The sequence below is a fragment of the Hordeum vulgare genome, chromosome 2H (genome assembly GCF_904849725.1).
Source record: "Hordeum vulgare subsp. vulgare chromosome 2H, MorexV3_pseudomolecules_assembly, whole genome shotgun sequence".
Classification (NCBI taxonomy): domain Eukaryota; kingdom Viridiplantae; phylum Streptophyta; class Magnoliopsida; order Poales; family Poaceae; genus Hordeum; species Hordeum vulgare.
The window spans coordinates 254,996,981-255,019,747 of NC_058519.1; the positions used below are offsets into that span (position 1 = coordinate 254,996,981).

At 48.8% G+C, this 22,767-nt stretch overlaps 1 protein-coding gene across 1 annotated transcript in view; it reads left to right on the plus strand.

Moving 5' to 3' along the window:
• Nucleotides 1-396: 396 nt before the first annotated feature.
• The window catches only part of LOC123426019 (protein VASCULAR ASSOCIATED DEATH 1, chloroplastic), a 51,214-nt gene continuing 28,843 nt past the window's right edge, over nt 397-22,767 (plus strand). Inside the window, 14 exon segments of the mRNA XM_045109798.1 lie at nt 397-441; nt 443-583; nt 686-748; nt 1,522-1,572; nt 2,407-2,472; nt 3,315-3,410; nt 3,491-3,592; nt 3,693-3,790; nt 3,899-4,062; nt 4,171-4,211; nt 4,287-4,374; nt 4,455-4,541; nt 4,660-4,714; nt 6,779-6,845. Coding sequence (XP_044965733.1) covers nt 397-441; nt 443-583; nt 686-748; nt 1,522-1,572; nt 2,407-2,472; nt 3,315-3,410; nt 3,491-3,592; nt 3,693-3,790; nt 3,899-4,062; nt 4,171-4,211; nt 4,287-4,374; nt 4,455-4,541; nt 4,660-4,714; nt 6,779-6,845 — 1,164 coding nt within the window.

Sequence of the window (22,767 nt, forward strand, 5' to 3'; positions counted from 1 at the left end):
ATGCAAAGAAGAGATTTCTGTTCGGAGACATCCCTCCAGAACAGGTGCCTGTTGACAATATAGCAAGAAAGAGGAGACACAACTATTTAGGTTGGACACAACTCTTGATTAATTAGTCTACTAATTAATTTCTAATAATACCGAACAAGGAGGACGTGCATGATCTAATTGTGATCTCCTTCCTTGTCCGTCCGACGGAGCCCACCACCGTGCCGCTAGCCGACCAACTGGAAGAAGTCCGCAACACGTCACCGTCACCGTTCACACCGGCCCCAACTTTCACTATTCAACCCCCCGCCCCCCCCCGCCCATGCCTCACTTCACCTACCGTTCGCCCTCCTCTCCTAGACCGACCCCCCCCCCCCCCCCCCCACTGGAGCACGCGGCGCCGTCCGCATGGCGTCCCCGACCGCTGCGGCCTCCCCGACCGTTGCGCCCCCCCCCCACCCGTGCCCTCGCTGACACCACCGCGCCCTCGCCGGCCTCCCCGCCTCGCCGCCTCGCCGTCGTCAGCGTGGACGCGCCCGCGGTCTCCTCCCCGATATCCGCCCACTCCGGGGACCTCTCCGCCTGCGATGTCTCGGTGGGTGGCACTTGCTTCGGAATTGGAACTTGCCGGACTTTTCCTGCTTTCTCCTCCTTTTTCTTCTCTCGTTTTTTTACGCCGCGCGGTTTGATCGTGCAGAGCCCGTTGCTCGTGAGTAGGAGCGAGGAGTACAGGCTGATGTTCCGGCTCCCGCCGGACGAGGTAATTCACATTTGGCGGTCGCTTCCTCTGTTCGATCTAATTCTCGGCTTCTGATTCTGATGCATTGTTCTGGGGAAATTTGTGTACGAAAGTGGTTTGAACTGGGGTTGAGGGGATTTCACTCCATGTGGAAGATTCCCCACGGATAAAACTACATCATGACAAATTCGTACTTTAATCTTGGTTCTGATTAGGTTAGGGTATTGTTTATGGTTCCAATTTGGTTCCTTCAATAAAACGTGCATTATTGGTGATGGTTCAGTTATTGATGAATTTGATATAGCTTGCCGAAATTGTGTCTGACTCTGTAGCTGGCGGATTTGCCTGTCGGTATCGTAGCCTTTTTTTATGTATGAATTCAATAGCTATTTCTGTATGTGGTGGATTCAGTAGTCAGTTTGTGGTTTCATGATCTTACGGTTGATAATTAATTGAGTGACTATTTTAATTTGTTTTACGTGATCGTATTGTTCGGGGAACCAAACGGTCAACCTTTCATGTCCTATCACAGTAACATGCCAAGTTTGTCTTTTGATCAGGAAATAATTTGCCAAGTTTGTCTTTTGATCAGGAAATAATTTACCAAGTTAATCGATTGTTTATGGTTGGTCGCGAGGTAGGATTTTGGATTATTCTGTAGAATTGAATAGAGCACGGTATCAAGTTTTGTAACCATGCTTTGGATCGCACACGTTCATAGTCACAAAGCGATCTCACATGATATTTCATCAATTTAATGTTTGGATGTTAATTAGTTATTGTTGTTATTGCAGGTTCTTGTGCAAGATTTTAACTGTGCCCTCCAAGAAAATATTCTTCTTCAGGTTTTTTCCTTTATTCACTTCAACTTATGTGCTCGTCTCCCAAATTAAACTAGAGTATATGCATCTGTGTTACTCCCATGATCATAGGTTGCCTGTATTTAGTGATCATGCATAGTCTAACAATCAACTATATTGGAATTTGACTAGTTATAATTGACACAACTCACACTGCGTGCAACTATGTTGGTCTAGATTTATCTCTGTTTGAACTTGCTTGCAGATATGTCAGCCCAACAAAAGTCAATTCAAGTTTGTGCCATTGTTGATGTATAAAATATATATGCATGAACATACATAGTGGACTTCCATTGACATGGAAAGTATACATGCTTGAGCATGCATAATGGAAGTTGTAAATCCATCAAACATTTACTTGTGAGGGAATTTCTGTTTCTCCTGTTAATATGGCAATTGTAGTCCTTATTAAATGAGAGATTTCCCTGGAGCTTGTTTAAAGTAAGTACCTACGTAGATTACTAAGTGCCCAAAGTTGGGAAAAGGCATGCGCCTTCGCAATTGAAGGAGCTGGTGCCTGTTACTATATTTGTTCTCTTACCTTTGTTCGTTCTTCTCTTCATTGAAAACCCCACATATTTGACAATTTAGTGCCGTTAGTGCTTTAGCTTGTGCTTGCCATTTAATTCTCTACACTATTGCCAACCGCGAATTGTTGAATTGTATTGTAATTTTAGTGTAGACAGTTCCATCGTGTTAGTGCTTTAGCTTGTGCTTGCCATTTAATTGTTGAATTGTATTATAATTGCTGGGAGAAAATATTTAGTTTCAGCCTTGTTCATGTTTTTCGGATTCTAACAAATATAAATTGTTTGACAGGGGCATATGTATTTATTTCTACACCATATATGCTTTTATTCTAACATTTTCGGATACGAGACAAAGGTAATAAATGATGTGTAGACAGTTCCATCGTGTATATTTTTTTCGGTTTCTTAATTGCGCTTGGTAATAACCAATTGATTTATGTAGTTCACAAATATTGTCAAATCATAATGTTGACAGATACCATTGCTCGAAGATTCTTGTTATCATTTGACACGTTTCTTTGCACTAAGTTCATATAAAGAAACATCGCCCTCAAAAGATTTGTTTGAGAAATGTATTGGGAGCCATGTGTCTATTATTCTTTGACTTTGCTATGAAATGTTCATTGCTGTGTTCCATCACAAACAGCATCAGCACTCTGTTCTGCAAATCTGCTTTTATCTTCTGCAGTGTTTCTGTTCTGTAATAAGCTTAAACATTTATCATCTTGGAAGTCTCATAGGCATCAACGCTTTAATAACATTTGTTAAACCTGAATTCGTGGTAGTTTCATTTTGTACTTTCCATCTTCTCTCGGGTCATTGTATTAAATATCACTTTTTTTTTGCCTCCTGTGACATTTTTTAACAGCTTGAATGGAGAGTTAGTTGGACTGGAAATTTAAGTGTTTTTCTCCAACTAAGTTTTTTTTGGAGCAATGTTCTCCAACTAAGTTACTATATAATCATATATTTACTGATTTACATGCTGACGAAGTTAGCTTTTTGTTACTCATTGGAATTATTCAATGTTGAATACTAAAATTAAGTTTGTTACTTGATGTTAAATACTTATATGCTTATATTATTGCTCATTAAGTATCTTGTTGTTGCATACAATTTTTTTTTACCAATATATGTACTGCTTGTACTGTTAAAAGCTTAAATTACTACGTTGCTCTGATATTGTTTTCTATCCAGAAAACTATACCTTTGCAGGATGTCACTGATGTTCGTAAAGCAAAAACAGCTGCTATTTTTCCTAATGCCATAGAAATTGTTGCTGGCATGAAGAGGGTGAGGAAGATATCATTGACTAAATTTCTAGTATATATTAGATATTTAGATGTCATTCACTCATGTATGATTACTTGCAGCATTTTTTTGGATCTTTCTTGGCGCGCGATGAAGCGTTTCGTATTATAGTAGATGGTTGGGAACAGCATGTTACTGATGCTAGATTGCTCATTGAACGTCAGGTTGGTAAACTAGTTCCTATTAAATTCTTTTGTTCTAACAAGTTATAAAGAAGTTCATTTCTAACAGGCTGTATGTACTTGCTCTTTTACTGCACTGTAGGATGCAAAGTCAGCAAGCAGCAGTGACGAAAATGGTTACGTTTTGTTGGAAGAAGGAAAAGAATCTAAACAAGACGAAGGATCATCGCCATCGAACAGGTTATCTTTACAGGCTGAACTAAACTGACCCTCTTGTTGGTTTAGCTCAAATGGATTTTTGTCCTTCATGAATTATCTGTGAATGTTGAGTTGTTATTTTGAACGTAGGTCTGCCAATCCTACAGCTATCATCGGGGATATTACTGATTGTGGTGATCCAGACGTCAGTACTTCTAAAAGATTTTTAAAAGCACCAGAGGATGGAACTGAAGACAACCCTGCATCACTTAACCCATTCAACTTGCAGCCGTTTGATGATGATGCTCCTAATGGTTTGTTTGAATTGTTCTTTTCTTTGTCTTCCTTGACATTGTTAACTCCTCTGTTAGTGTTTTGTTACTTAACTATTTTTCTTGCCTGCGTATCTTTCTTTTTTACAGTACCTGAGTCATATACTTTGATCACGGAGTCTAAGTTTCAGGTTTGGCAGATTTCACTTATTTTGTACTGCTATGACTATTAACGTAACTTCACCCAATTGACATTCTGCTATTAGGTGCCTGTGGAAGTTTTCTTTAATGTCTTACTCTCTGATGGTGCCCTTGGCTTTCTGGATGATCTCCACAAAAAGTGTGGTGACAAAGGTTAATACCCAATTCCCCTCCCATTCCAATTAACACATCTGATCAGTAATGTATTCTACTGATACCTAGATGATCTGCAGAATTTCGTTGTTCCAATTGGCGTTTGGATAAGCAAGGAGGACTTGTAAGAGATGTCTCATTTTTGCACCCAATTAAAATTTATCTTGGTATGTCTAGAACTTCGTGCCTACTGGATATAATAATTTGCATTTCATATGTCTTTGTGTGCCTTAATTACTTTATGTTGTTATAACAGCTATTTTGATTACTCTAAATTGTGTTTAGGTGCAAAATTTGGGACATGTCAGGAGGTTCAGAAGCTTCGTCTGTACAGAAACAGGTTAGTTTAAGTTCAATATACTTCTGCAGGTAGTCAAACGATAGTTTAGGTTATGAAGTCAAAGTTCAGCTGTGATATGACCTATTATTTCATGTGAATTTATTTTCTTCTGCATGAACTTCTTGCTGGTGGTTTCTAAAGTGACATGGCCTAGAATTGTCTTTGTACCAGATTTTTTTTAAAATCCGAATGATTATTTGGAATAGAATGTTAGCTCAGTTACTCAAACCATCATGGCAGTCTATACACACGGCCTATAACTTGATAATTGGGTTTACTATTGCCGATTCTTGTATTAACAATAATCCATTGTCGTTTTGCATGTGAAGATGACTATACTGCTTATCACCTACTCCCTCCGTTCCATAATTCTTGTTTTGGTTTTAGTTCAAATTACTAAAACCACGACAAGAATTATGGAAAGGAGCCAGTTCTTCTCTTGTTGAGTTTAGATATATTTTACGGTTGCACTTAACCCAAGTTTGATTTTGCATAGCAGTGGGTGGTATTGACTACCACATCTATCCGCTTAAGTCCCAGTTTTTAGTGCACTTAACTCCCCAATGTTCCATTATCGTTTTATTAGCTCTCAGGCTAATAGCGTAAATGATGGTATGGTCCATATTGTCTTTTCTGCCACTTCAAAGTACGCATGAATACTGTCAATGTGACATCATGCCCTGACATCTTGCGCCCTCCAAATATCTCTTCTTCCCAAGAGAGTGATAAATAGATAGGAAGAGAGCAAAAGATTATATGTGGAAGATGGTGTGAACACCGATGTGTGATGCCACGGTGGCAAAGCTCTTCTCAAACTGGCCTTGGGAGTAAAGTGATCCGGCATTTGAAGATCAGGGATTTTGAGATTACCCCTAAAGGATCAATTGGGTTAAGTAAACAAACACAGTAGTGTAGAGTAGGGATGTAAATGGTGGTGGGACCCACTAGTCCCACATATGCCATCCACCAAAAAAACATTAAATGGCGTTGGTGGACACCCACGAAAACTAACTGGCGTAAATGGGCAGCCCAGAAAAACCCATCGATCCAGCAACAGGCGGTCCAGAGTCCACAAATCTCCATCGGTCCTTCCTCGCTCCCCAGTCAATCGCCATGCCCTAGGCTAGGGCGTTGCCGCCATCTCCACCGCACCACCTCCCGTTGTAGCCTAACTGCTGCGACACCATCTCCAGTAGGGCTATCATGCACGACTCCTTGAGCGCCCCGATGCGCACCACCACCCGCTCGTCGCCGTCCCCATCCTCCCCCACCAGCGCCAGCGAGTGGTACCCCTTGGGGACCTTCGTTCCTGTGTCACCCCCAGCATCGGCGACGAGGTAGTAATAGTATGCTTCGGTCGTCATCTTCCTCAGACAGGCGTCCATTGCTGCTGCTCTGTTCTGTTTTGTTGTGTGTGTGTGTGTTGTGTAGCTGATGGCCGATTGTGTGGTGATGTCCTGATGATTGCTGGAGGGAGCCCTGCCATAAGCTTTTATAGTGTGATGAGACAGGAAGTTCATCCGAAGTGACAAGAACAGTGAGTTTGGAAAGAGGCGTAGTGTAATCTATCTGCATCCAACGCGTGAAGTCTGAAGTTTAGACTCTGAACCCAGCTGGTAGCGTGTCTCACTATCTGTATATGATGAAGTGAGGCAGGCCCGTCACTCCTTAGCAGTTTTATGCCATACGCTGGTTGATAGCCATACACACTGTCATGTTTGCTAGTACACCTAAAAGTATGATGCTATTATGTACTCTGTTGATTTTGAGCCCAGCTTCATAGCATGTACGGTAGTATATGGACAACATATGGACACCATAAGTCCCGCATAAAAATTACGTGGGCTACCACTTAATCCCACATCAAAAGTGATGGCCAATGCGGACAAGTCCCACAGCGTCCAGTGAGCCGCCCACTTACATCCTTAGTGTAGAGCAGTAAAGTGGAGAGTTTCCTTCTTCCATGATCTTGCTATATGTGCTAAAGAGTTTTTATGTTTTACCGCAATAAATGGTTCATGCCAAGACTTCCTGATGTTTCTTTTTTCTTGTTTATTTGTCCAGTCATGTCGTGATTCAAACATCTCAAGAAATTGGTGATGCACCATACGGGGACCATTTCATTGTTGAGGTCAGGAAACAAGTTGCAATGTTGCTTCATGTAGCTTGAAATCACTTCTGTCCACTAAACTCAGCATGACAAATATAATTCACATAGCTCTATCTGTTCAATTATAAATGCGTTAGGGTACATGATTTAGCGTTTTCAGTTTTACTAGTAACAGTGCACGTGCAACACACGTGTAATCGAATCAATTTCTTTATTCATCAGGTTGCCAACCGGTTTATATGGGATGAAAACAATGGATATCTAGAATCTCATTGTATGGCAGATGCATGTGCTTATTCTTGGTCGATGTAATCATCTCCCTTTCAGCAAATACACAAGTAATATTAAAACATAACACATTTATACTTGTACATTATTGACATTACACACTTAGAAGCAGCATAGCACATAAACATTACATTTACACTGTCAACAACATGTACATATGAAACCTCATGAACTACCCAGTATGTCCACACGAAAGAATATGCCAAGCCTAGCTAGAAATGAGATAAAAAAAGATGAAAAACATGGAACCCATGGTAGGGTCAGAGAATAGAAAAGCAGAGATGAACCAGTCGTGGTAGAAGAGCAACATGAAGACGGATTGCTGGATGATGTAGAACATGATTTAATATTCTCTCCACATCGTGCAAAGCAATAGTTCTAGTAGTAAGAAGTTTTGTGTGCAAATGCTCTATATCACCCTAAATAGGACATAGATAAGAGGAACATCTTAAACGTGTAGGTGTGAGGTTAATTTAGAACATATTAGACCGGGAAGCAGAAAGAGTGACAACAGGGTCACATCAGTATAAAAAAACCACAATTTTTCCCAAGTCAAGACTTTAAAATGGTATGTGCTAAAGGGTTACCCAAATATGTCCCATGTTAAAACATTTTCAGAGAATCCAAACTTGAAAGCACATCTTGAATTTTAAGTTATGTGATCTCGTAATTATATACTCCCTCCGTTCATAAATATAAGTCTTTCTAGAGATTCCACTACGGACTACATACAGAGCAAAACGAGTGAATGTACACACTAAAATATGTCTATATACAACCGTATGTAATCCGTAGTGAAATCTCTAAAAAGACTTATATTTAGGAATGGAGAGAGTAACAAGCAAAATATTGATGTGTAAATAATTTCAGCTGCTTACTTCTTGTACCTAGATGGATGTAACGATACTAGCTACATCATAAGTTTGGACTACACTGATTCTGTATGATATCTAAAGCATATGTTTCCACTACGGACTACATACGGAGCAAAATGAGTGAATCTACACTCTAAAATATGTCTATATACAATCGTATGTAATCCGTAGTGAAATCTCTAAAAAGACTTATATTTAGGAACGGAGAGAGTAACAAGCAAAATATTGATGAGTAAATAATTTCAGTTGCTTACTTCTTGTACCTAGATGGATATAACGATAGTAGCTACATCATAAGTTTGGACTACACTGATTCTGTATGATATCTAAAGCATATGTTTCCATCAGCATAAACCGCAAACCATAAGAAAAATGTCAGTGAAAAATTAAACGGAAGAGTATAAGATTAGTATTACTTTCTTTTGGATTTCTATCAGCATATTAGATAAAAAGCAAGAGCTTCATCAGTTTAAAATCATGAGCAACACATGTACTCAAAATATGATGTAAAGAATGTAGTATCCTTGCTCGAGGTAATCAGCAAGTATGTATTAACATCACAAAATCAATATCAAGCCTTCAGAAAGAATGCATTAGGCATGTGAATGGTGTCAACATCATAATAATGATTGGTGCATCATATCTGGTGGACCAAAAAAATGGACGTACCTGGTGACATGACTACTGATGTGTTAGACGGAGTTTCCTTTCCATTGTGAAATGCAGACGCAACTTACTTATGATTTGAGACTTTATGCCGCATTTTTAATATCTCATCTCTGTTTCATGCATACCGCTCCCTTTCCCTTTGTCTCTTTAATTCTTTCGGATCCGCCCTTTGTCCTGCAAATAACATCTTTAGTATGTCAAAGCATGATGTACGCAAGATTGGTGATATATTTACCTGAATTATCGTTGTTCGTTAGGTCCTGAAATGGTGTATGAAACCCATTACTTGAGAGGCTGTCATAGGTAGCCGCGAGTCAACTTGCAATGACATGTTAAATACAAAACCGGTGCTAAGATGCTTTATAATGTACACTCATTTGTCTACATGAATCCTCTACTATGATGTTATTAGTTTGTGATAAAATCAGATCCAAAGATCAATGCAGCATCAGTGACTTAGTTTACATTTGGAAAGGGAAAAACGTTTCAATTTCATTATTATGTTAAGAGAAATACACCTTTTTTTGACAGTAAGAGAAATACACTCTTGCATGCATCATCTACCGTACATCCCTCTCCTAGTCTCCTTAAACGACCTGGGTGTAATCTGCAAACTTAGTAGGTTATAAACAGTGCGATCTCGATAGAGCAGAATCAGATCATCTTCACGCAGGGGGAAAAAGTGCTACCTCGTACGAAATCGATAATAAAGGCAACAACTACAGAACATAATTCATCCAGTTAATGAAAAATGTCCCTAAATACTTAATTCAGACTTGGCGGAAGGCGGAAAAAATTATACAAACTCATAATCAATATCAGTTGAGCACAAGTACATATTTGCTATGGTCAATCTCTGATATGGAATGAAAATATTCTCTATAGCTTTCAGAAATGGAGGTAAAATATTATCTATATCTTTCTGATTTCTGATGCTTTCTCTTGACGAAGCTTCAATTTTTTATTCTGATTCTGGATGTTTTGTTTTGTATTTGTGCTCATACATGGAAGATAAGGTCCCCAGTCCAAGCATTACCCATCTTTACATACTCATAATCAATATCCACTTTAGCACAAGTACATATTTGCTATGGTTAATCTCTGATATATAATTCATTGCCCACATTTTGTCTGCTATAAATGGTTGGTTTGGAGTGCAGCGGGGCCGAGGGGCGGGGCTAGTGTATATTAGTCTCCTCTATCTTCAAACGCTCAGCTGCAATTTCCTGAAAATCAAGAACTGGAACTCCTATTTCAACGCACTTCAGAAAGTGGGAAAGCTCAGCATACCCATTGCCTAGTATCAAAGTTAAACTGCTTCAGCTGTAAAGGTTGTAGACTTCGCTCCATACGGAATAAGGAATATCAGTCAAATATTCAGTATTAAATGTAATTCTACTACAACAAATTATATATGTTCTTTTTGTAAAATATGATGTACTCCTCATATCATAGGTGCAATGTCACAGGCAAGGTTATGAGATCATTTTTGTAGTTAGAGACTTATGCTTGAAATATTTATGAGGTTAGTAAGCCAACCATTGTCTGTCGCAGTGTACTCATTTCTCTCGGGCCAATCAAAATCCTTGGGCCAATCAAAATGCTTCAACAGTGCACCCTGATCCACCTCTTCCAGTAATGCAACTATGAAAAAAAGAAGATATGTTAGCTAATAACAACACGCACACATGAACACAGACGCATAATTAGCAACCTACAATCATGTATTTTCTCACTTAGTCCACTCATACCTATAGTCCATAGAGACTGGCCATCTATAAATTTGTAACATAGCTCAGTATTCAATCTGAGGCTTCCATCTCATGTTTTAACTACAACAGTCTTAAAAACCAACCAAAAAAATAAACTCCCAATCTGCAAACTATCCCACAAAATTTCCGTGTACAACAACCTGACATCATAAGTAAGCCTCCAACTTGACATCATAGGCTGGCCTGCAAACATTTCAACTGCACGGGCATCATAGGTAAGCCTCCTCGTCGACTACATCATAGGTATACCTTAGTTACCTCCATGAACACCGGAAAAGTCAGGATTATCAGCTAGAACAACAGAAGATATTAATAAACAGTAATGACATAAACATACATCGTCCAAAGCAAAGGGGAAGAACTGGGAGGGGTAGAAGAGGCTTACCACCAATTTCGTCTCTAGCGGTGGCAGCGAGGAGGACGGCAACAACTTCTCAGGGACAGACTAAAGCGTGCTTCAGTTCTGCTCACACGAGCTGCAGATCAACCTACACCTTTGAAATTGTCAACAGGAGCTTAATTGTGATGCGTTCATCAAACAACCAAGAAACAAAACACTAAGGCTCAAGAAAACAACACGAAAATAGATTGAAGCACACGTACAATTGAGGCTGTAGCGGAATTTGCCAGAGATGAATGGGACCTTTGACGCAGAATAGACCAATCAAAGGACCTGAAAATTACAAAATATATAAGACTTTATTATCGATAATTATTGCAATTACATGGCATGCCTCTAAAAGTATTTGCAATTATGGCATTTGCAGTAATCTAAATGTGTAGCAAATCTCTGAATTTTGCATCGTAGGGCAGTTGTGCTGACTCAGACCAGAAGCATGTGTTTGAACAAATTTCAAGCAAAATGATACTTCTTAAGTATTAAAAGGTGGAACTCTGAATTATGTGCCACGGGACAATTATGCTCACTCAGGGTTGCAGCTTTGTACGCGTACAAAGTTTTAAGAAAAGTAGCGCATCAGCAACTATGAAAAGACGATAGACAAATGCCAACCCGAAGCATCAGTTTCAAACAAGCATAACCAGCAGTTCTGACAATTAATTTTTCTAGTTTGCTTGGGCCCTAGTCCTCCACGGTTTATCAGGTAACTACAGTCAAAACTAAACGAAGGTGGAACAGAAAACAAAAACTACGCCATATGAGTGCAGAACTTTGTCTCTGGACATTCAACCGTCTCTTGCGGAAGGACAAGGCCGGGGAAGAAAACCTTCAGATGAGGCCGGCGACGGAAGGGAGGAAACCTGTGCGGATCAATACAAGCATATAACTGAACTTAAATACCGGAACATGATTTACCAGAAAGGATATGGGTGTCGTCGGCGCGCCAGTTGGCGAGCGGCGGCGCCGGCGGGGGCAGGGGCGAGCGGGGGCACCGGTGGGGGCTGGGGCGAGCGGCGCGGGTGTAGGGGCGAGCAGCGGCTGCGCGAGCGGTTCCCTTTGGAGGTTTCGTTATTAGCGACGATGGGATTAGCAGCGGGGGGTTTGGTTAGCGAGGGATCAGTTTCGTTCTTCAGTTTCGTTAGCAACGTAGTTAGGCCGTTGATGATGTAATTAGACGGTCCAGATTTAAGTTGGATCTGCTTTTTCTGCCTTTTTTTAGGGGTAGTAGATGATTATCTTAATCCACACATTTAACTGAAATACACCTTAATCATTTTTTAGTGAAGAGGTATCTCATAGCGGCATAAAGTCACAAAGCTGGGCTCCAATCCCAGTAGCTCAAGTGGCCCCAGCGGTGGTGTAGGAGTTGGGCCTTCACATGGGTTTTCTGCGTCGGTGCCTCTCCCGCCACACTTGCCGGTGCTGGCCCCGACGCAGACGGCCCATGTGAAGGCCCCGACGCAGAAAGCCCATGTGAAGGCCCAACTCCTACACCACCGCTGGGGCCACTTGAGCTACTGGGCCTGGAGCCCAGCTTTGTGGCCGAGACACCACGCACGCCGCAGCTGATTGACGACGAGCCCACGCCCGCGTCGGCTATCCCAACGCCTGGCAGGTTCGCTTCGCCTCCTGTCACGATGCGTCGCACCGGGGTGCAGAAGACGAGGCCTCGAGCGCTCACGCTGGGGGAGTTCCTCACGGCCGCCACCAAGCACCTGAACGCTGCTCTCCCCGCGCCCGAGAGACGACCACGACATCGCCCACTGATCTTCTCCCCCACCCAGCACTGCGGCCGATCAGCCACCAAAGCTGCACAGTCAGCCGCTCCCCCGACCGCAGAGAGAAGGGCGCAGGTCCAAGTGCTGCGCACACTCGGCATCATCGGGATAAACCAGAAGATCACGCAGGCCGAGATGCGAGCCTATGATGGGGTCTTCGCCACACCCATCCCCTTGACCGTGCTGGCAGCCATTGTTGCTTTGGTTGACCGGGAGATTCCACCTGGCCTCGATGAAGCGTCGATCACCTTTGATCCCATCATCGCCACTGTCGCGACTTAGCCCTGTCGCACCGCAAGGCCCGTCGATCTCGTGTCTATGGATCACGGCCTTCAGATAGTAGTGGCAAACGTGCGAGGCATGAACGCGCGCACAGGTCGAGCATTAGGTCGCTCCTTGGCACCACAAACGCATCGGTTGCATGTCTGCAAGAAACAAAGATGGCATTGATTTGCTCGTCGACCGTCCTCGAGGCGTTGGGATCAGAGTTCGACGATTACACGTACTTGCCTGCCGATGGGTCGAGAGGAGGCATCCTCCTAGCGTGGAAAAGCAAAGTCGTGTCCATCACGGACCCTTTGTTCACCACAAACACCGTCTCCGCCAAGCTCTCTACCGAAACAGGGACCCCATGGTGGATCACCGTGGTATACGGACCCCAAAACGACGCAGCTAAAATCACGTTCATGCAGGAGCTTCGCGATGTGCGTGCAGACTGCACCGGGCCATGGATGGTGTGTGGGGATTTTAACCTCATATACAAAGACGAGGACAAGAACAATGGAAATCTAGACCGGCGCATGATGGGCCCCTTCCGACGCCTAATAAACGACCTGGCGCTCAAGGAGGTCTACCTAAACGGGCGGCGCTATACCTGGTCCAGCGGGCAGTCACCGCCCACCCTGGCCCACTTGGATCGTGTGCTTTGCACATCCGACTGGGAGGACATGCACGGAGAATGCCACCTGCGCTGCCTTGCGTTCGTTATATCGGATCACAGCCCGCTGCTCCTGGATTGCTCGCCACTGCCTAAAGGGCGTCGACGTTTCCATTTTGAAGATTTCTGGCTACGTCTCGACGGATTCCAGGAAACTGCGCAAGCTGCGTGGCATTCTGTCCACGACGACGACCCCTTCCGACGCCTCGCGCTTCGCCTCCAAGCCACTGCACGCAGCCTGACTAGCTGGAGTGCGCGCTCTGTTGGGAACGTGAAACACAAGCTTGCGACGGTGCGCTTCGACGGTGCGCAAGAGACCCGGACCCTCACCCCCAGCGAGCAATGGCTGCACAAGCAGCTGAGACCGGTCCACCTCGGCCTTGCTTCCCTTGAACGCTCCATCGCACGCCAACGGTAGCGCATCACCATGCTCCAGGACGGAGACGCCAACACCTCATTCTTCCACCGGCAATGCACCTACTGCCGGCAGAAGAACAGAATACATAGCCTCAACATTGATGACCGGATTCTCACGGATCAGACAGACATGGTGGAGGCGGCCTTCGAGCACTTCGACGCGTTGCTAGGCACGCCGGTGGAGCGCGACTGCGCGCTGGACCTCGAGCAGCTCATCGAGACTCGCGACTTGCTCGACCTTGACGCGCCCTTTGGGGCCAACGAGATTTGGAGCGCCGTGAAGCGACTGCCGGCCCGGAAGGCACCTGGCCTGGATGGATTCACCGCTGAATTCATCCGCGCCTGCTGGGATATTGTCCAGCAGGACTACGTCGCCGTGTTCCAGCAGCTCTACGAGATGCGAGGGCGTGGGTTCAGCCGGCTCAACCAGGCCCTCCTCACGCTGCTACCGAAGCGACCTGATGCGAGCCGTCTGGGCGACTATCGCCCAATAAGCTTGATACACCTCGTGGCGAAAACCTTCGCCAAGGTACTGTCCTTGCGCCAAGCGCCGAAGCTGAATGACCTGGTGAGCCGCAATCAGAACGCGTTCATCCCCGGCCGCAGCCTCCACGATAACTTTGTCCTCGTGAGGCAATCAGCCCGGATGCTGCACCAGCTGGGAGCGCCACGCGTGCTGCTCAAACTCGACTTAGCGCGCGCCTTCGACTCCATTGCATGGCCCTTCTTGTTCGAGGTGCTGCGCCGGTTTGGGTTTGGAGACAGATTCCTTGAGTGGCTAGCAGTTTTGCTATCCTCGTCAAGCACTAGGGTGCTCATCAACAGGGAGCCTAGCCCTCCCATATGGCACCGGCGCGGGCTTCGCCAAGGCGACCCGCTATCGCCGCAGCTGTTCGTCCTCGCCGTCGATGTGCTGGGCAGACTGGTCAAACGCGCTGTTGATCTCGGCATCCTACAACAGCTGCATCCACGTCGCGCAATCCCAGCGATGTCCCTCTACGCGGATGATGTAATGCTGTTCTGCCACCCCGTGCGCAACGACATTACTGTAGTCAAGGAGATGCTGCTGTTTGGTCGAATCTCAGGACTGCACGTCAACTTTGGTAAGAGCTTCGCAACCCTCTTACGCTGCAACCAAGAGGAGGCTGAACCGATCGTCTTCACCTGGGATGCCCAATTGTGGAACTGCCCATCACATATCTCGGCATCCCACTCACAGTGTGACGACCCACCGCAGCGCAGCTGCAACCTGTCATTAGCCGGACCGCCGATGTCCTGCCGGCCTGGAAGGCGCACCTCACAAACCGCGCCGGCCGCCTCGCGTTGGTAAAGTCAGTCCTTGCCGCGATCCCCATCCACCAGCTCCTGGTGCTCGCCCCGCCAAAACGAGTCATCAAGCAACTCGAGAAGATACAGAGAGGATTCCTATGGGCCGGAAGAGCTGACGCTAATGGAGGACATTGCCATGTAAATTGGCGACGCGTGTGCCGGCCTATCTCCCTAGGAGGCTTAGGCGTACGCGACTTAGAGCGTGCTGGGCTTGCCTTGAGGTTGAGATGGCTATGGTTCTCCCAAATAGACACAGATCGCGCATGGGCTGGGCTTGACCTTCAATTCTCGGCCACCGAGCGCGCGCTGTTTTTTGCCTCCACGACCATGGAGCTGGGAAACGGGCAGACGGCCCTATTCTGGGAGGATCGCTGGATCCAGGGGCAATCAATCTGCGAGATCGCGCCGCTGGTATATGCTTGCAACCCCAAGCGACGGCGGAAGCAGAGGACGGTGGCACAAGGCCTACATGGCAATAGTTGGACCCGCGACATCCAGGGCGTGTTTGGCATACACGAGGTCGGGCAATTTCTCCAGCTCTGGCAGATGATCGCGGACACCATCCTCACCGAGGAGCCTGACCGCCTGATATGGAAGTGGACCACCACGGGCACCTACTCAGCACGGTCCGGCTACCTCGCCACGTTCCATGGATCAGTGACCTGCCCCGCCCGGAAGATGATATGGAAGGCATGGACGCCGCCAAAGGTCAGGTTCTTCCTCTGGCTTGCGCAGCAGGACAGATGCTGGACTGCAGATCGACTCGCCCGCCGCGGCCTGCAGCACCATCCATGGTGCCTTTTATGCGACCAAGCCTTCGAGACCATCCACCACATCATCATCGAATGCCCATTCACCCAACAGATTTGGCACGAGATCCTCGCGTGGTTTCGGATGCCAGTAGGATGCCCCAACCAGGAGGACTTGCTGCTGGACTGGTGGAACCGCGCGCGACAAAACACCCCCCACCCACAGAGAAAAGGGCTGGCATCCATCACCCTGCTCCTGCCCTGGATGGTATGGAAGCACCGCAACCACTGTATTTTTGACAGGGCACAACCCTCAATTGCTGCACTTCTGTCGAAAATCAAAGAGGAGGCTACCTTATGGGCAAGAGCTGTGCTTAAGGGCTTCGGGTTATCCTACCGCAGACATGGGATGTACACTAAGTAGCATTAGAATGCTTGTATCCTGCCTCCTAGGAGGAATGTAACAAACTCTATCTTTCCAATAAAATGAAACGCAAAGGTCCTTTGCGTTTTCTCGAAAAATAATTGTTAGGAAAGCAACTTATCTCTATTAAAGGCCAAGGGGCACATATATATTACACATGACTTGAGGTGCAAGGAAAGTAAACATAGACTAATAAGGACTCCTAAACCAATAGTAATACTTCCTAACACCCTCCCTCAAATGCAAAGCGTATGCAATAGCATTGCATTTGAAGAAGTGCAATACTAAAAAAAATGATAATCCAAATCCGCGTCTTGGGAGTGTCGTCGTAGCATGAAGAGTCTTCAAAACCTGTCGAGTCAAGCCAAAGGGGATAACGAAGAGATGACACATCAGAGAAAGACACCGCATCACTTGAAGATACATCATAAGTCAAGAGTGATGGATAAGTCTATGTACTATGGTCTTTGTGGGGCTGCAGCACATAGTCCTTTGTGGGGCTGCAGCACATGGTCCTTGTGGCTGTTAGGATAGAATCCTTGACCATCAAGGACTGGCAGTTAGGATAGCATCTTGGACTAGCATCTTAGCAGCATCTTAGACTAGCATCTTAGACTAGCATCTTAGCATATGCTTGGCTGGCTAGCAGCCTATAAATATGTATCCCCAACCCCTCAGGTTGGCATGGCATTGTGTGAGAAATAAACCAACGAAAATTGTCCCAACTCTCCTAGTGTCATCCACAACTATCAATGCTCAGGCTGAAAGGTCTAACAAGTGGTATCAGAGCCAGGTTATCTTGCACCCTGAGCATTTCCTGCTCACCTCTCTCACCGGGAGCTGAGCAGCCTAAGCCGGTAGCAGCTGCTGCTCCGACTGCCCCTAGTTACCTCCCTCCCTCCGGACTGTCGAGCAGCAGCTCGTCAGCAACAGCCTCCTCTTCACGCAACAGCCCCCCTGCAGCGAGCCATGTCTGCAGGTCGCTCTCAGCACACGGCTACCTCGAGCATACGGCGCCGGCAGGAGGCCGAGCGCGCCGTGGCAGAGGAGCGTGAGCGAGCAGCTGTAGCAGCAGCTGCTGCGGCAGCAAGGGTGTCAAGGCTGGCTGCAGCGGAGCTGGCAGCAGCCAGAGCGGAGGTAGAAGCAGCCAGGGCGGAGGTAGAAGCAGCAGCAGCAGCGGAGGCAGCACGTGAGGCTACAGCGGGTGCCAAGGCACTCCGCGTCGGCTCCGGCAGCTCCAACGGCTCCGCGCCTGCGGACGACGGTGCCGACGCAGACCATGCCAAAGTGGCGCAAGAGCGGACAACGCAGTGGGCAGCCGAGCACGCCCGCGCTCCAGGTGCAGGTGCGCACGGCGACGGCGGCTGCAACGACCAGGACCGCGGCCTCTACGAGGTCCGGACTGTGGTCAGGGATGTTGGTCCCAGTGTTGGGTGGCCTACCCTCACTAAAACCAACTACGTCGAGTGGGCCGCGATCATGAAGATCAGGCTCCAGGTGCGGCGGCTGTGGGAGGCAGTCCAGGACAGCAACGTCGACCACCAAGAAGATCGACGGGCGCTGGACGCCCTCATCGCCGCAGTCCCGCCCGAGATGCAGTTCTCGCTTTCCAACAAGCGGACTGCCAAGGAGGCTTGGGACGCCATCGCCGCGGCACGCATCGGCAGCGACCGTGCTCGCAAGTCCACACTGCAGGCACTTCGTAAGGAGTGGGAGAGCCTGGCTTTCAAGCCAGGTGAGGACGTTGATGACTTTGCTCTCCGTCTCAACACTCTACTGCAGAAGATGGTGAAGTTCGGCGATGCCACCTACACCGAGGAGAGAGCTGTCGAGAAGCTTTTCCGGTGCATTCCCGAGAAGTACAAGCAGATGGCTCGCTCGATCGAGTCTTTGCTGGACCTCTCCACGATGACGATCGAGGAGGCGATAGGTCGCCTCAAGGTCGTCGACACCGACGAGCCACAGCCTCCCTCGGGGCCCATCACCACCGGCGGGAAGCTGCTCCTAACTCGGGAGCAGTGGGATGCCAGCCTTGGTGACAAGAAGAAGGGGGAGCCTTCTTCCACGACGGGCGGCCGCAAGCGCGGCAAGCAGCGCAAGGCGCGAAGGGGCAGCAAGGCACAAGGACGTGCCGAAGGTGACGCCCGCGGAGGCGCCAAGGACGGCGTCGCTGGCAAGCCCAAGCCGGCACAGGACAACAGCTGCCACAACTGTGGCCGGCTTGGCCATTGGGCCAATGAGTGTCGCCAACCACGACAAGGCCAGGCTCACGTCGCACAGGCGGCGGAGGAGGAGACGGCTCTGTTCATGGCGCATGCAAGCATCGAGCTACCTTCAGCGACACCAGTCGCAAAGGCTCCCCTCCACCTCGACGAGCCAAAAGCACACGCTCTTCTCGGCGATGGCTCCGGGAAGGACAAGACTGCGGGGTGGTGCCTCGATACCGGCGCCACCCACCACATGACCGGTCGAAGGGAATTCTTCGCCGAGCTCGACTCCGACGCGCGAGGCTCCGTCAAGTTTGGGGATGCCTCAGCTGTGGAAATTAAGGGTGTCGGCTCCGTCATCTTCACCACCAAGACGGGAGAGCACCGGCTGCTCACCGGTGTCTACTACATCCCCGCGCTAAGGAACTCCATCATCAGCTTGGGACAGCTGGATGAGAACGGCTCACGCGTGCTGATTGAGCATGAGGTCCTACGCATCTGGGATCGCCAGCGTCGCCTTCTCGCCAAGGTACCCAGAGGTGAAAATCGACTCTACGTCCTTGATGTGCAGGTGGCACAACCGGTCTGTCTCGCTGTCCGTCGGGACGACGAGGCGTGGCAATGGCATGAGCGCTTTGGGCACCTTCATTTTGAGGCCCTGAAGCGTCTAAGTGCCAAGGAGATGGTGCGAGGCCTGCCATGCCTCGACCATGTGGAGCAGTTCTGCGACATCTGTGTGCTGACGAAGCAGAGACGACTCCCCTTTCCCCAGCAGGCGAGTTTTCGGGCCAAGGAGAGGCTGGAGCTCGTGCACGGAGATCTGTGCGGCCCGGTGACGCCAGCCACACCAGGAGGTCGACGCTACTTCCTGCTGCTCGTCGACGACCTCTCTCGCTACATGTGGGTGATGGTCCTCGGCAGTAAGGGAGAGGCGCCGGACGCCATCAGGCGTACGCAGGTTGCTGTGGAGGCGGAGAGCGGCCGCAAACTGCGCGTGTTGCGCACTGACAACGGTGGCGAATTCACGGCGGCTGAATTCGCGTCGTACTGCGCTGATGAGGGCATCCAGCGCCACTACTCCGCGCCGTACAGCCCGCAGCAAAACGGCGTCGTCGAGCGGCGCAACCAGACGGTTGTGGGGATGGCTCGGGCTCTCCTCAAGCAGAGAGGGATGCCGGCTGTTTTCTGGGGAGAGGCGGTGCTAACGGCCGTCTACATCCTCAACCGCTCGCCTACTAAGGCACTCGACGGCAGGACGCCGTACGAGGCCTGGCATGGGCGGAAGCCGGCGGTCTCTCACTTGCGGGTCTTTGGCTGCCTTGCGTTCGCCAAAGAGCTCGGCCACATCGGCAAGCTCGACGACAGGAGTACTCCGGGAGTCTTCATCGGCTATGCAGAGGGCTCAAAGGCCTACCGCATCCTCGACCCAAAGACACAGCGTGTGCGCACGACGCGAGACGTCGTGTTCAACGAAGGGCGAGGGTGGAAATGGGACAAGGCGGTGGACGACGGCTCGACGCCGACGTATGACGGCTTCATTGTCGAGTACGTCCACTTCAAGGAAGCTGGGGGAGCAAGCAGCTCCTCTTCGCCGAGCACGTCTACCCCAGCCCCCAAAACTACATCGACTTCGGTGCCTGCTACGCCGACGGCACCACAACCGACGACGCCGCATACTCCAGCCCCGACAGTCACCACTCCGGGCTCGTCTTCATCAGCACCAGCTCACGCAGAGCACAACCCGATGAAGTTCGCTTCCCCGCTCACTCACGACGAGGAGCGCATCGACGCGTATCATAGCGGCGAACCGCTACGGTATCGTACGATGGATAATCTACTCGGCGACCAGCCGGTGCCGGGACTGGTGCCACGCGACCTGGAGGCACAGCTACAACTCGCGTGTGAGGACGGCGAACCTCGGTCTTTTGCAGAGGCCGAGAAAGACGCGGCATGGCGCGCCGCGATGCAGTTGGAGATGGATGCGGTCGAGCAGAACCGCACCTGGGAGCTCGCTGACCTCCCTCGTGGTCACCGCGTAATCACCCTTAAGTGGGTGTTCAAGCTGAAGGGGGATGGAGCCGGCGCCATCATCAAGCACAAGGCTCGCTTGGTGGCTCGAGGCTTCTTGCAGCAGGAAGGAGTCGACTTCGACGACGCCTTCGCTCCCGTGGCACGGATGGAGTCCGTGCGACTTCTCCTTGCGCTAGCTGCCCAGGAGGGCTGGCGTGTCCATCACATGGATGTCAAGTCGGCATTCCTCAACGGCGACTTGAAGGAGGAAGTCTATGTGCATCAACCACCGGGATTTGCGATCCCTGGCCAGGAGGGCAAGGTACTCCGCCTACGTAAGGCCCTCTACGGCCTACGGCAGGCACCTAGGGCGTGGAACGCCAAGCTAGACTCCACGCTAAAGAAGATGGGCTTCGAGCAAAGCCCGCATGAGGCGGCCGTCTACCGACGGGGCAGCGGAGGAAATGCCCTGCTGGTGGGCGTCTATGTTGACGACTTGGTGATCACCGGCATCAAAGATGCAGAGGTGGCGGCGTTCAAGGAAGACATGAAGGCCACCTTCCAGATGAGTGATCTGGGGCTCCTCTCCTTCTATCTAGGGATCGAGGTGCACCAGGATCACTCCGGGATCGCGCTTCGACAGTTCGCCTACGCCAAGCGCATCGTTGAGCTAGCTGGGCTCACTGACTGCCACCCAGCTCTCACTCCGATGGAGGAGAGGCTGAAACTGAGCCGCGACAGCACGGCGGAGGAAGTGGACGCTACGCAGTACCGACGCCTTGTGGGGAGCCTTCGCTACCTTGCTCACACACGGCCGGACTTGGCATTCTCCGTCGGCTATGTCAGTCGGTTCATGGAGCGACCGACGTCGGAGCACCAGCAGGCAGTGAAGAGGATCGTCCGCTACGTGGCAGGGACCCTCGACCACGGCCTCCACTACCCTAGGTGTCCGGGGGCGGCACACTTCGTCGGGTACAGCGACAGCGACCACGCCGGCGACATCGACACCAGCAAGAGCACGAGCGGGATCCTCTTCTTCCTCGGCAAGTGTCTCGTGAGCTGGCAATCGGTCAAGCAGCAGGTGGTGGCCCTGTCCAGCTGTGAGGCCGAGTATATAGCGGCCTCCACCGCCTGCACTCAGGCGCTCTGGCTCGCTCGACTGCTTGGTGATCTCCTCGTCCGAGACACCAGAACGGTGCAGCTCCTGGTGGACAGCAAGTCCGCCCTGGCTCTGGCAAAGAACCCCGTTTTCCACGAACGGAGCAAGCACATCCGATTGAGGTATCACTTCATCCGCAGCTGCTTGGAAGAAGGGAGCATCGAGGCGAGCTACATCAACACCACGGACCAGCTCGCAGACCTGCTCACCAAGCCTCTTGGGAGGATCAAGTTCCTCGAACTCTGCTCCAGGATTGGGATGATTCGACTCTCCCACAAGACGACGTACAAGACTTAGGGGGAGAATGATGGATAAGTCTATGTACTATGGTCTTTGTGGGGCTGCAGCACATAGTCCTTTGTGGGGCTGGAGCACATGGTCCTTGTGGCTGTTAGGATAGAATCCTTGACCATCAAGGACTGGCAGTTAGGATAGCATCTTGGACTAGCATCTTAGCAGCATCTTAGACTAGCATCTTAGCATATGCTTGGCTGGCTAGCAACCTATAAATATGTATCCCCAACCCCTCAGGTTGGCATGGCATTGTGTGAGAAATAAACCAACGAAAATTGTCCCAACTCTCCTAGTGTCATCCACAACTATCAATGCTCAGGCTGAAAGGTCTAACAAAGAGAAGATGGGTTATCAAAAGAAGATGGCACATCAAGAGAATAAAGCATTGCGCAGAAAATCATAGTCCACGACAACCGTCGGCGAAAGAAGCTCGACGGTTAAGGCACGATAGACGTAGATCGACAATGCAAAAGAAGTCCAGAAAATCCTATAGTAAACAACAAGGGCAAATAGGCCACAAAAGTTATGTAGAAATGATCAGGCCCGGAGAAAGGCTGACGGACAATGGTATGATGGACTCGCATGGCATGAGTGAACACATAATATCGACGGATTTGGTGGACGCAGAGGAAAAT